Here is a 13,087-nt window from a genome sequence, read left to right as displayed (position 1 = left end):
TAAATAAAAAATGTAATGTACGTTTGTGGGATTAACAGAACTCAAAAACCAGTGGGCCAATTGACATCAAATTTGGACAGCATACACCTAACAACCCAATGTATGTCCTTCACTTTTGTCATTTGGGAGTTGTAGTTGCTGGAATTTATAGTTCACCTACAATCAGAGAGCATTCTGACCTCCACCAATGATGGAATTGAACAAAACTTGGCCCACAAAACTTCCATGACCAACAGGAAACACTAGAAGGGTTTGGTGGGCATTGACCTTGAGTTTGAGAGTTGTAGTTCACCTACATCCAGAGAGCATTGTGGACTCAAACAATGTTGGATCTGGACCAAACTTGGCACAAATATTCCATATGCCCAAATATGAACACAGATGGAGTTTGGGGAAAATATACTTTGACATTTGGGATTTGTAGTTACTGGGATTTATAGTTCACCTACAACGAAAGAGCATTCACTGGGAGTGTTAAAGGCCAGATAAAGCGACTGTATTAAGGGGTCACGCCATTAGGAAGGTTGAGCACCACTGCCCTAAATGGTTCTGGCCCAACTTGCCAGTCCGAATGTATCTCCCCTTACGAACCACTGAGGACTTTAAGATCATCTGGGAAGGCCCTGCTCTCGGTCCTGCCTTTGTCACAAGCATGTTTGGCGGGGACGAGAGACAGGGCCTTCTCAGTGGTGGCCCCTTGGCTATGGAACGCCTTCCCTAGGGAAATCAGATCTGGTCCCTCCCTCTTGATGTTTTGGAGGCAAGTTAAAACGTGGCTATTTGAGCAAGCATTTACAAATACAGAGTAGCTAATCTAGGAAATCGAATGGCCTGACAATGGAACTGGACAACTGGAACTTGAGAATAATGAGACGCTGATGATGTTGTTTTTACTGCTTTTGTGATGTCTTATACTGTTTAATGTTTTTTTATCTATATTATGTTTTATGTATACTGATTTGTTGGAAACCGCCTTGAATCGCCGATTGGCTGAGAAAGGCGGTATACAAATACAGTAAATGAATAAATAAGTAAATAAATGTGACAATCGGAAGGCTGGGCTAGGAAGGAAATGTCCTTAGCCTATTAAAGTGTTAGAAGTGCCAGAAAGAGACTATGTTAAAGTGCAGGAGATAGATATAGGCTGGGAAATTCTGTGGTGAACTGCCTAATCAAATGCACAATGGAACAGTGAAATTTTTATTTCCTTGCGGAAAATGGAGAGAGTGGGAGCCTATCTGATCTCCCTGGGGAGGGAGTTCCAGAGCCAAGGGGCCACCACAGAGAAGGCCCTTTCCCTCATCCCCACCAACCAAGTTTGTGAGGGTGGTGGAAGCTAAAGAAGAGCCTCCCTGGATGATCTTAAAGTACGTGCTGGTTCATAGGGCAAGATGTGGTCACGAAGATAATCAGGTCTCAAAATGTTTAGGGCAGTGTTTCTCAACTTGGGGGTCGTGAGGGGGTGTCAGAGAGGTCACTAAAGACCATCAGAAAGTACAGTATTTTCTGTTGCTCATACAAGTTCTGTCTGGGAAGTTTGGTCCAATTCTATCCTTGGTGGGGTTCAGAATGCTCAAGGTCAATTTTCCCTAAATTCCGTCAGTATTCACATTTGGGCATATTGCATATTCGTGCCAAGTTTGGTTTAGAGAAAATAGACCTTAACATTTGGGAGTTGTAGTTGCTGGGATTTATAGTTCACCTACAGTCAATGAGCATTCTGAACTCCATAAACAATGAAATTGAACCAAACTTGGCACAGAGAACTCCCATGACCAATAGAAAATACTGGAAGGGTTTGGTGGGGACTGACCTTGAGTTTTGGAGTTGTAGTTCACCTACATCCAGAGAGCAGTGTGGACTCAAACAATGATGGATCTGGACCAAACATGGCATGAATACTCAGTATTCCAAAATGTGAACACTGGTGTAGTTTGGGAGAAATAGACCTTTACATTTGGGAGTTGTAGTTGTTGGGATTTATAGTTCACCTACAATCAAAGAGCATTGTGAACCCTGCCAATGATAGAATTGGGCCAAACCTCCCACACAGAACTCCCATGACCAACAGATAATACTGGAAGGTTTTGGTGAGCACTGAGCTTGAGTTTTGGAGTTGTAGTTCACCCACATCCAGAGAGCACTGTAGACTCGAACAATGATGGATCTGGACCAAACTTGGCATGAATACTCAATATGCCCAAATGTGAACACTGGTGAAGTTTGGAGGGGGGGGGGGGGGAGGAATAGATCTTGACATTTGGGAGTTGTAGTTGCTGGGATGTATAGTTCGCCTACAATCAAAGAGCATTCTGAACCCCACCAGTGGAAGAATTGGACTAAAATTTCCCCACAGACCCCCCATGACCAACATAAAATACTTTACTTCCTGATGGTCTTTGGTGACCCCTCTGACACCTCCTCATGACCCCCCCAGAGGTCCTGACCCCCAGGTTGAGAAACACTGAACTACAGTTAGTAGTCTGAACAATCAGAGCTTGAGAATGTTACTTTTTTGGACTGCTGCTAGACATATTCCCCAGCGAGCATGCCCAGAGTTGTATGCAAATAACCAACTTTAGTCCCAGTAAAAACTCCATTGTAATTCATGCAATAACTTCACAGTGGTCTTCAAATTAGTGGATTTTTCACACTAGTGGAGTCATTGTATATGCATTTGTTATACCTTTCCTGCCACCTTGTGTCCAGAATGATGAATTGTATGGTTTGATTTATCAATTTTTAAGTTATTTTAAAAAAACAAATAACCAGGATCTCCCCGCCTCCTAAGAAAACAGCTCTGGTTCTCTTTGTCTTCCTTCCAGATGCCACAGCTGGTCCAATTCCGACCGGTCCCTTGAGCAGAACTCATCCGATGATGTCTTTGTCGATTTTGTGGCTTCCCAGCCCTCCCTCTTCCTACAGACCTCCGGTGGCCCATTGCAGGAGATCCTCTCGCCTACGTGCCAAGGGCTCCTTCCTAGGAACCCAGACTCAAGTGGGCCTCCTTCTAGCGATTTCTCCTCGTCCTCTCCATTATCAGGACCTCCCTTGACGCCAACCTTTCTAGTCGATAAAAGCCAGAATGCTCTTTCTCTGGGTGTCGTTGAACTGGACGCTTTGGCCAATACGCCGCCGCCTCGGCCTCCGAAGCCAACGCACCTCTCTGACCGAAGGGCCGAGGAGCAGCCCTTTGGAGGGTTTCAAAATGGACATTCCGGGATCTCTAGCAGTCAAAGGGTTGCAGTGCCGAGACGGATCTCCATGTCTGGCTTGGACTCAATGAAGAATTGGAGAGGTAAGATTATTAATAGAAGGGACCTGAAAGGCTGTCTAGGTTAACCTTCTGCTGTGTTGGAATATACAACTATGTCACTCCTCAAAGATGTCCATCCGACTTTTCTTTAAGGATCTCCAAAGAAGGACAGTTCACCTCCTTCTGAGCAAACGAATCCACTGTTGAGCGTATCTTCCAGTTCTTCCTAATGTTTGGGGGAAATATTTAGGGATTTTTCTTAATCCACTGCTTTGGGTCAGAAAGAAACACGCTTGCCCCATCTTCTACATAATCTATATAAATAAAAATGTAATGTTCGTTTGTTGGATTAACGGAACTCAAAAACCTCTGGACAAATTGACACCAAATTTGGACACAAGACACCTAACAACCCAATGTATGTCCTTCACTCAAAAAAATTGATTTTGTCCTGTGGGAGTTGTAGTTGCTGGGATTTATAGTTCACCTACAATCAAAGAGCATTCCGAACCCCACCAACGATGGAATTGAACCAAACTTGGCACACAGAACTCATATGATAAACAGAAAATACTAGAAGGGTTTGGTGGGCAGTGTCCTTTGGTTTTGGAGTTGTAGTTCACCTACATCCAGAGAACCCTGTGGACTCAAACAATGATGGATCTGGACCAAACTCTACACAAATACTCAATATGCCCAAATGTGAACACTGGTGGTGTTTGAGGAAAATAGAATCTTGACATTTGGGAGTTGTAGTTGCTGGGATTTATAGTTCACCTACAATAACAGATCATTCTGAACCCCACCAATGATAGAATTGGGCCAAACCTCCCACACAGAACCCCTATGTGGACCACAGCAATGTGTGGCAGGGGGCAGCTAGTCTATATAAATAAAAATGTAATGTTCATTTGTGGGATTAACATAACTAAAAAACCACTGAACACATTGTCACAACATTTGGACACAAGACACCTATCAGGCCATCACTCATAAAACATTGAAAAACACAGCAGAAGAGACTTAAAAAGCCAAAAACAAAACAAAAAAAACATTACAACGCAGGTGCAAAACCACATATATACACAAACACACATACACAAATATATACACACACAAAACACATATGCACAGAAAGGGGGAAAGAAGGAAGAAAGGAAGGAGAGAAGGAAGGGTAGAAAGAGGGAAAGAAGTAGGGAAGGAGAGAAGGAAGGAAAGAGAGAGGGAAGGAGGGAGAGAAGGAACAAAAGAGAGAAAGAGGAAGGGAAGAAGGAAGGAAGGAAGGAAGGAAGGAAAGAGAGGAGGAAGGATGGAATCAAAGAGCAAAGGGAGGGAGGAAAGAAACAGGTAGAGAAGGAAGGAGGGAAGGAAGGGAAAGAATAAGGAAAAGGAAAAGAGGGAAGGAGGAAAGAGGGAGGGAAGGAAGGAAGGAAGGAGAGAAAGAAGGATAGAAAGAGGGAGGGAAGGTTTGGCCACAGTTACTCATAAAAACACTGGAAAACATAGCAGAAGAGACTTAAAAAGCCAAAAAAATACATTACAATGCATGCGCATAACCACATAAATACACATATACACAAATATATAAATACACACATATACACATATATACACACACAAAACCCATATACACAGACTGGGCCACAGCAACGCGTGGCAGGGGACGGCTAGTATCCTTCATATATTTAAAGACCACTTTCATGTCAACATCTCAGATTTGTTTTCTCCAAACCAAACAAACCCAGCTCCCTAAGCTGTTATTTGCAAGACTTAGGCCCCTTCCACACTGCCCCTATATCCCAGGATCTGATCCCAGATTTTCTGACTCGAACTGGATTATATAATCTATATTATAGATTTTATAATCTGGGATAAACAGATAGTCCGGGATCAAATCCTGGGATATAGAGCAGTGTAGAAGGGGCCTTCATTTTTGACTGTTTATCATCTTTGTCATCCATCTCTGGACACATTCCAGCTTCTCAATTATCTAACCTGAGCTGAATGAAGTTTAAAAGGATCGTGTGTTTGCTTATGTTTTAGTAAGGCTGTAACCTGCCTCGAGCCATGAGGAGAGGCAAGCAAGAAATAAAACTATTATTATTATTATTATTATTATTATTATTATTATTATTATTGCCAGGTGAGGTTTGGACAAAATGTTCTTGTGGATTCTGCCTAGCATTACATTGGATTTTTCCAAATATTTGGAATTACTTACTTAGGCAATCCCTCGTAGCCCAAGGATGATGGTCCTCCAAGTTTAGTGTCTTGACGGTGAGTTCGTAGGTGGCTGTGGGACCCTATTCTTGATCCGCATGTTCTCCCACAATGTGGACATCGTTGACTAGTTTCTTGAACTGTTATGAATTAACTTGACTCTCCATACTCTCATTTTTGCAGTTGACATGGATGAAAGTTCCTTAAGAAGCAGGGATAAGAGGCTTAGCTTGAATTTGGTAAGTGCCTTTTTGTCATTTGCCATTTACATACTCTTTTACTTATTCACACACTGTATTTTGTAAAGCTTTCGCGGGAGGATAATAAAAGAAATTAATAAGCATCCATCAGCAGGTCCATAAATGATATGAAATGAACTGTTTCCCGGCAACAGCTATAACCGTTATTATGTTTTCAATCTTTTTTTGCCAAAGCATGGAAACAAGTGGAGCTGGAGCTGGTTGATAGTGGTGTGTAGGTGGTTTTTCACCACCCCTAACAAGCTGGAATGAATTCAACAGAAGGATTGTTACATTTAGAGGCAAAGCCATGACGCTTTCACTTTGGATAACACTTCAGCCAATAGGGGGCAGGCTTTCCTAACCACTGCATAGGTTTTGTAGTCAATGCCATTTGGAGCCATGAATGAGTGGTACACAGTAGGCTTGGTTGATCGTGTTCGTTAGTTTCTAAACTTGTTATGAATTCGTATTTAAATTAGCTTTCGATCCAATATCGAGCCATGCAGGAATAGTGTGAGGAGTAATTAAGAATCGAAACAATTTTTCCAATTTTCGTAATTATTTTCGTATGTATTATTATATTATATTATAATTGTATATTATTATATTATTATTATATTATATTATATGTTATAATTGTATGGTATTATATTATATTAATATAATTGTATATTAAAGCACCCCTGACAGATGGCCATCTGTTCTTAATAATAATAATATAATATAATATATAGTAATAATAGTTTTAAGCTGCTGGGCCAGGAAAACGTTTAGCTGGGTTAAGACAAGTCGTTTTAAAGCGTTTTAAAGACTGGATTCCTGTAAGTGCTGACTCCATTCTGACTTCGGATTGCTTTTGGATGGACATCTCATTCTGACTTAATCTTCTGCTTTTGGACGTGCTATATAATATAATATAATATAATATAATATAATATAATATAATATAATATAATATAATATAATATAATATAGTTGTTGTTAGTTTTATCACACCAACAGTCAACAACAGAGGGAGAGGGAAGCTTTGGAAGTTCCCTCTGTCCCGTTTGGAGGTTTTTTTCGCTTATTGCGCAATCGTGTCCGCCATTAACGAATCGATTCATATATTTACGAAATTTCATAAATATCGAAATTTTGAAATTTGAAATTTCGGAAATCCTCTCAGATTAGAAACGCGGGCGACCCCTAGATACGAAACGAGTTTAGAACCAAATTTGTTCTTGATCAACCAAGCCTAGTACACAGTTGTGGGACTGCTCACACTCCTTTCTTTTATGTCTAGTTCTAACAGATACATAACTTTGCTTGAAGACCACAATTGTGTGGGTGCATCTAAACTGATGGTTCCTGGCACCAAATGCTTTAAGAGGCACTGGGCTACTGTTTATCAAGCTGTGAAATATTCGACTCCATACAAAACTATGTATAAAAGCATGACTAGCGTCGAACAAGAATCTACTGTATTGTGCCCAAGGATGATCTCTCTAAGAAAGAGATATCTTTTAGTTCTCTTCAGTACAAGAGAATCTCTTGCAGGCCATATTCCAGTAGTGAGCCAGGACAACAAAAAAGATGGAGCAAATATACCAGCATGTTTGCCGCTAGTGAGTGAGTCTTAAGAGATGAAGTTCAAGATTTTCGACTTAAAAGGGGAATTATGCAAAAGCTAGGAGACCACAAAAGGTTGGTATTGGGAGGAAGGAGTCAGATCCAGACCCCAAAAATGTCAAAACCAAATTTGGTCCCTGGTCTTGTTGTTCCCCATTCCTTGCACTAGAACAGTGGTTTTCAACCTTTTTTTGACCAGGGACTATTTGAACAGAGGCCACTTTGACCAAGGATCCCTTGACCACTTTGACCAAGGATCACTTGACCAGGGACCATTTGAACATGGACCACTTTGACCAGGGATCACTTGACCAGGAACCATTTGAACAGAGACCACTTTGACCAAGGATCACTTGACCAGGAACCATTTGAACATGGACCACTTCGACCAGGGATCACTTGACCATGGACCACTTGAACAGAGACTACTTTGACCAAAATCGCTTGACCATGGACCACTTGAACAGAGACTACTTTGACCAAGGATGGCTTGACCAGGGACCACTTGAACAGAGACCACTTTGACCAGGGATGGCTTGACCAGGGACTACTTGAACAGAGACTACTTTGACCAAAATCGCTTGACCATGGACCACTTGAACAGAGACCACTTTGACCAGGGACCACTTGAACAGAGACCACTTTGACCAGGGATCACTTGACCATGGACTACTTGAACAGAGACTACTTTGACCAAAATCGCTTGACCATGGACTACTTGAACAGAGACCACTTTGACCAGGGATGGCTTGACCAGGGACCACTTGAACAGAGACTACTTTAACCAAGGATGGCTTGACCAGGGAACATTTGAACAGGGACCACTTTGACCAGGGATGGCTTGACCAGGGACCACTTTAACAGAGACCACTTTTACAATTTGGCTTTTGATCAACTTTAGATTCTGTTTGGTTATTTAGGGCGCTGATTCAGAAAATTGCATTAGACAGACCACATCAGCTCTTGTTTCCGATAGAGAACATATACCATCCAATAGTCACCATCTGCTCGCCCACAGAAATCCATATATAATAATCTAGAGATGATGTGGTAGTAGTAATCTTTCGTGGGTAGTCAGCCTCTCCCCTCCCATTGCCTCGGCACTATAAGATGATTTCACAAGACCAGTTGCTCTCCTTGCTATGTGGTTTCAAGACAACAGTGTAGTAATGGTGAGGCCGCAGACCATATTTTTGTTCTCGCAAACCACTGGTGATCCACAGCACTTAGAAGTTTATACAGGTTGAGTAGTCCTTATCTCAAATGCTTGAGACCATAAATGTTCTGTGTTACTGAATTTCTTCAGTTCTAAGACACACTTTGCCCCTCTATATAAACATCTCTAAAATGGGGTGCGTCTTAGAATCAGGGGTGTATTTTAAAATAATAATGTTCTTTACGGTATTTAAATTTAATGTGTTTTTTTAATAAAGACATGTGCATCCTGCCTTTGAGCACCTCCTCCATAAGGGCCCTCAGGGTGGTTTATAATAATAACACAAAATGCAAGAAAGAGAAATGAGATTGTAGAAACAAACAAAAGTTAGCACGGTTAACAGACAAATTAAACCCACTGAAAATCTGGCAAAATGTATATTGTCTTAACAGCCCACATAAGAAAAGAAACCCGTTAAGATATATTAACTATGGCGAGCATTACAATTATTGAAAGCAGAGATGGTTACATTGCAAAATCCGAGGCATAGTTATGCTGTTATGGATCTAAATTAGAATCCTTGCATAATTTCCATTTAAAGAAGGGCAAAAATCTAATTTGAGAAGATTAAGTGAATTGCAAATTTGAGAGTAAAAGATATAAAAGGTATATTCAAAATGTTAGTTTTCATGCTGGTGGATATCTGCTACAACCTTTATATCTCACCAGAAAATTTACCTGTGTGCTTTTATAACAATAACAACAAAAATAACTATTATTATTATCATTATTACTGTCACTATGTCCACCTAAAAGTCCAAATCAAGTTCACATCAATCACATATTATTATTATTATTATTATTATTATTATTATTATTAGGGGATGCAGTGGCACAATGGGTTAAACCTTTGTGCCGGCAGGTCTGTTGACCTGAAGGTCGTCGGTTTGAATCTGGAGAGCGGGGTGAGCTCCTGTCTGTCAGCTCCAGCTTCCCATGTGGGAACGTGAAACCTCTCACAGGATGGCAAAACATCCAGGCATCCCCTGGGCATCCCCTTGCAGATGGCCAATTCTCTCATACCAGAAGTGATGTGCTTTTTCTCAAGTCACTTTTAACACGAAATAATAATAATAATAATAATAATAATAATAAATGTGATTAATGTTAATGGTGATACTAAATTAGAGTGTGTCTTACAATCAGTGGCATCTTACATTTAAAGAAATATAGATATGACCTTTTTTGGATTTTGGAATACGTTTATCTACATCATGAAATACCTTGGAGAATAGATCCAAGTCTTAACCTGAAATTCATTTATGTTTCATATACCATGAATGCAGTATTATGCATTGTATTTGTAATAATGTTGTGCACAACACAAAATGTGTGTACATTGAACCATCCGAAAGCACAGGTGTCATTATCATAGCCACCCATCTTGGGTCTGGATTTGGAGCATTTGGGATTTCCAGATTCCATATAGGGGTTATTCAACCTATATAGGAAGATGAGTCTTTTGAGAGTCCAGGATAAAGCAAGGACAGGTGGGCAGGATTTGATGCTTCCAGCCCAGAATCTTTGCTTAACTTTGGATGTAGATCCTTCTGCTGACAGTTTTCCTTTTTCTTTACCAGCCATGTCGGTTTAGCCCACTCTATTCCAGCACTTCAAACAGTTCCGAGGACAGTTACGTGCCCATGCACCCCAGTGCCTCCCCTCCCCTCCCCAGTTCTGACTGCACACCTGACGGCTACATTCCCATGAATCCAGGCTCAACAGCGTTTGCCGTCTCCACTGTAAACACTGAAAAGCTCCCTAGCCCTCTGCCCGAACTTCCCACTGATCTGGAACCGCCTCCGGTGAACCGGGATCTCAAACCTCGCCGGAAATGTAAGTATGCATTCTACAAGTTATTGGTGAGTGGAGATCTGGAGCTGATGATGATGATAATGATAACAACAACAACAACACGTAATTTATATTTTGCCCTTTTCCCCATGGGGACTCAGAGTAAACAGACACCGGCAAACATTCAATTCCTTGCTACAATACAATGAGACACACAAACACAAACAATGGCAAAGGCTTCTCCTTTCATTTCCGGCTTTGGAGGCAGTGTTCATGTCTGGCTCTAGGGAAGTGCTGTTTTCCATTTCTAACCTGAGGAGTCTGCGTTGTCAGTTCCTGGTTGTGTGACTGGCATGACTGCTAGGAGCATCTCATGCCTTTCCCGCCGAAGCTGTACCTATTTATCTACTCACACTTTTGAACTACTAGGTTGGCAGGAGCTAGGGTTAACAACGGGAGCGCACCCCGTCCCATGGATTCAAACTGCCAACCGGTTTGGCAGTTCAGCAGCACAAGGGTTTAACCCATAGTGCCACCATGGCCCCTAGATGTGGAGACTATTTCCTTATACCATGGGCCCTTCATATCCACAGATTCTGTATCCACAGATTCCACCCTCCACGGCATGAAAATAGTCAAAAGAAATTCCCATGCATGCAAATCTTGATATTTTATGTAAGGGATACATTTGACGACACTGTTGTATTTAATGGGAATTGAATGTTGGTATCCATGGGGATCCTGGAAGCAAAACTCAGCTGGTATCAGCCATTGTGGAAAGTATTGTCGAAGGCTTTTATGGCCTTCGTCGTCGTCATCATCATCATCATTGTGGAAAGACTGGGAGAGTTCAAGGCCAGACCAAGATCTTGGGCCAAAGGCAGGAGGACCAAGCTGGTGCTCTTATACTAACAAGAGAGTAAATAATAGGCATGGTTAGGTTTGGTCGGAATCTTCGTAATTCAGAATAAATTTGGAAAGAATTGCTTTTTGAAGCGATTTTGAAGTTTTTAAGGAAACCAGAAGTCCCTTTGCCCTTCTTAAGCTTTTTCTGCCATTTCTGTTACGAAGCAGTAAGCGAGTCGGAAATTATTCGGCTTTTCCCCACTTCTGGTCCCTGGCCTCGGCTCAAGCCAGAGAAGCCGTTTTAAACCAGAGTGGATGGATTTCCTCCTTTTCCTCTCCCCTTGCTTTTGTCTCAAGCCTGGGAAGCCATTTTAAACCAGACTGGATGAATTTCCTCCCTTTGCTTCTCCCCCTCCTCCTCTCGCTTCTGGAGTAAAACAATTATTTATTTATTTACTACGCTTCTATACCGCCATTCTCAGCCCGAGGGCGACTCATGGCAATTTACAAAACAGCACAATTCGATGCCCACAACAGTACAAAAATAATTTAAACATTAAAAACATTTAACACAGGTAAAAATTCATTACAATTAACATCAGTAACACAATAGAAACCATAAGTCCTCCGCATTTCATTACAAGTCATTATCCAGTCACGTTGTCCAACCGTTCCAAGATCAGAGTTTAATAGCTGCACTGCGTTTGGGAAGGCCTGCTCATATAGCCAGGTTTTAACTTTTTTGCAAAACATTAAGAGGGTGGGGGCTGATCTAATGTCCCTGGGGAGGGCATTCCACAACCGAGGGGCCACCGCTGAGAAGGCCCCCATCCCTGGTCCCTGCCAATCGAGCCTGTGAAGATGGCAGGGCCTCCCCAGAAGATCTTAAATTCCTAGAGGGTTCATAAGGAGAGATACTTTCGGACAGGTAAGCAGGGCCAGAACCGTTTAGGGCTTTATAGGCTAAAGCCAGCACTTTGAATTGTGCTCGGTAGCAAATTGGCAGCCAGTGGAGCTGGCACAACAGAGGAGTTGTATGCTCCCTGGGTGCCGCTCCTGTTAGCAACTTGGCTGCTGCCCGTTGGACCATTTGGAGTTTCCGAACAGTCTTCAAAGGCAACCCCACATAGAGAGCATTGCAGTAGTCTATACGGGATGTAACCAGAGCATGGACCACCATGGCCAAGTTAGACTTCCCAAGGAATGGGCGCAGCTGGAGCACAAATTTTAGTTGTGCAAAAGCTCTCCCGGCCACCACCGAGACCTGGGGTTCCAGGCTCAGTGATGAGTCCAGGATTACTCCCAAACTGTGAACCTGAGTCTTCAGAGGGAGTGTAACCCCATCCAACACAGGTTATAACCCTATCCCCTGTTCGGCCTTTCGACTGACCAGGAGGACCTCTGTCTTGTCTACTTTCAAAGTAAAGACCACCCAGTGAAACAAGAAATAACACTTTCAAACCATTAAGGGAGGATCCAGAAGTCTTGGAAGTTTCCAAAAGTTTTGAATATTTTTTTTCTGTGAAAATCGGAATTGACTTTGGAATCGAACCACTATCCGAAACGAGTTTAGAAACATTTTTTAAATCAAGCAAGGCTAATAAATAGTGCTTTTCCTAGATAGCTCTGTATCAGTCACATGCTTAATTTCTCTTTGTGCCATTTTGCAGTCCGACCGCCTCCGCTGGACCTGCGAAACCTGTCCACCATCCGAGAACATGCTGCCTTAACCAGGACGTGGACCGTGCCTTAGTAAGTAGATGGAGTATGTTTTATGAAGGCTTTTGGCAAAGCTGCCACAATTTGAGCCCCCCAGAAAAGAAAATGCTTTTAGTTGCAAGTGGAGAGCCATCTCCCAATTCCCCAACTTCCTCCAAATGTTTGCCCATTTTGATAGAGGGC

At 42.0% G+C, this 13,087-nt stretch overlaps 1 protein-coding gene across 1 annotated transcript in view; it reads left to right on the top strand.

Moving 5' to 3' along the window:
* GAB3 (GRB2 associated binding protein 3) overlaps nt 1-13,087 on the top strand; it is a 112,839-nt gene that overhangs the window by 91,100 nt on the left and 8,652 nt on the right. Inside the window, exons 4-7 of the mRNA XM_060756227.2 lie at nt 2,826-3,298; nt 5,660-5,715; nt 10,126-10,381; nt 12,856-12,937. Coding sequence (XP_060612210.2) covers nt 2,826-3,298; nt 5,660-5,715; nt 10,126-10,381; nt 12,856-12,937 — 867 coding nt within the window. The remainder of the gene's footprint in view (nt 1-2,825; nt 3,299-5,659; nt 5,716-10,125; nt 10,382-12,855; nt 12,938-13,087) is intronic.

Source organism: Anolis sagrei, chromosome 10 (assembly GCF_037176765.1).
Source record: "Anolis sagrei isolate rAnoSag1 chromosome 10, rAnoSag1.mat, whole genome shotgun sequence".
Classification (NCBI taxonomy): Eukaryota; Metazoa; Chordata; class Lepidosauria; order Squamata; family Dactyloidae; genus Anolis; species Anolis sagrei.
The sequence above is the reverse complement of the archived record's forward strand: the minus strand, read 5'-3'. Positions and strand labels throughout refer to the sequence as shown.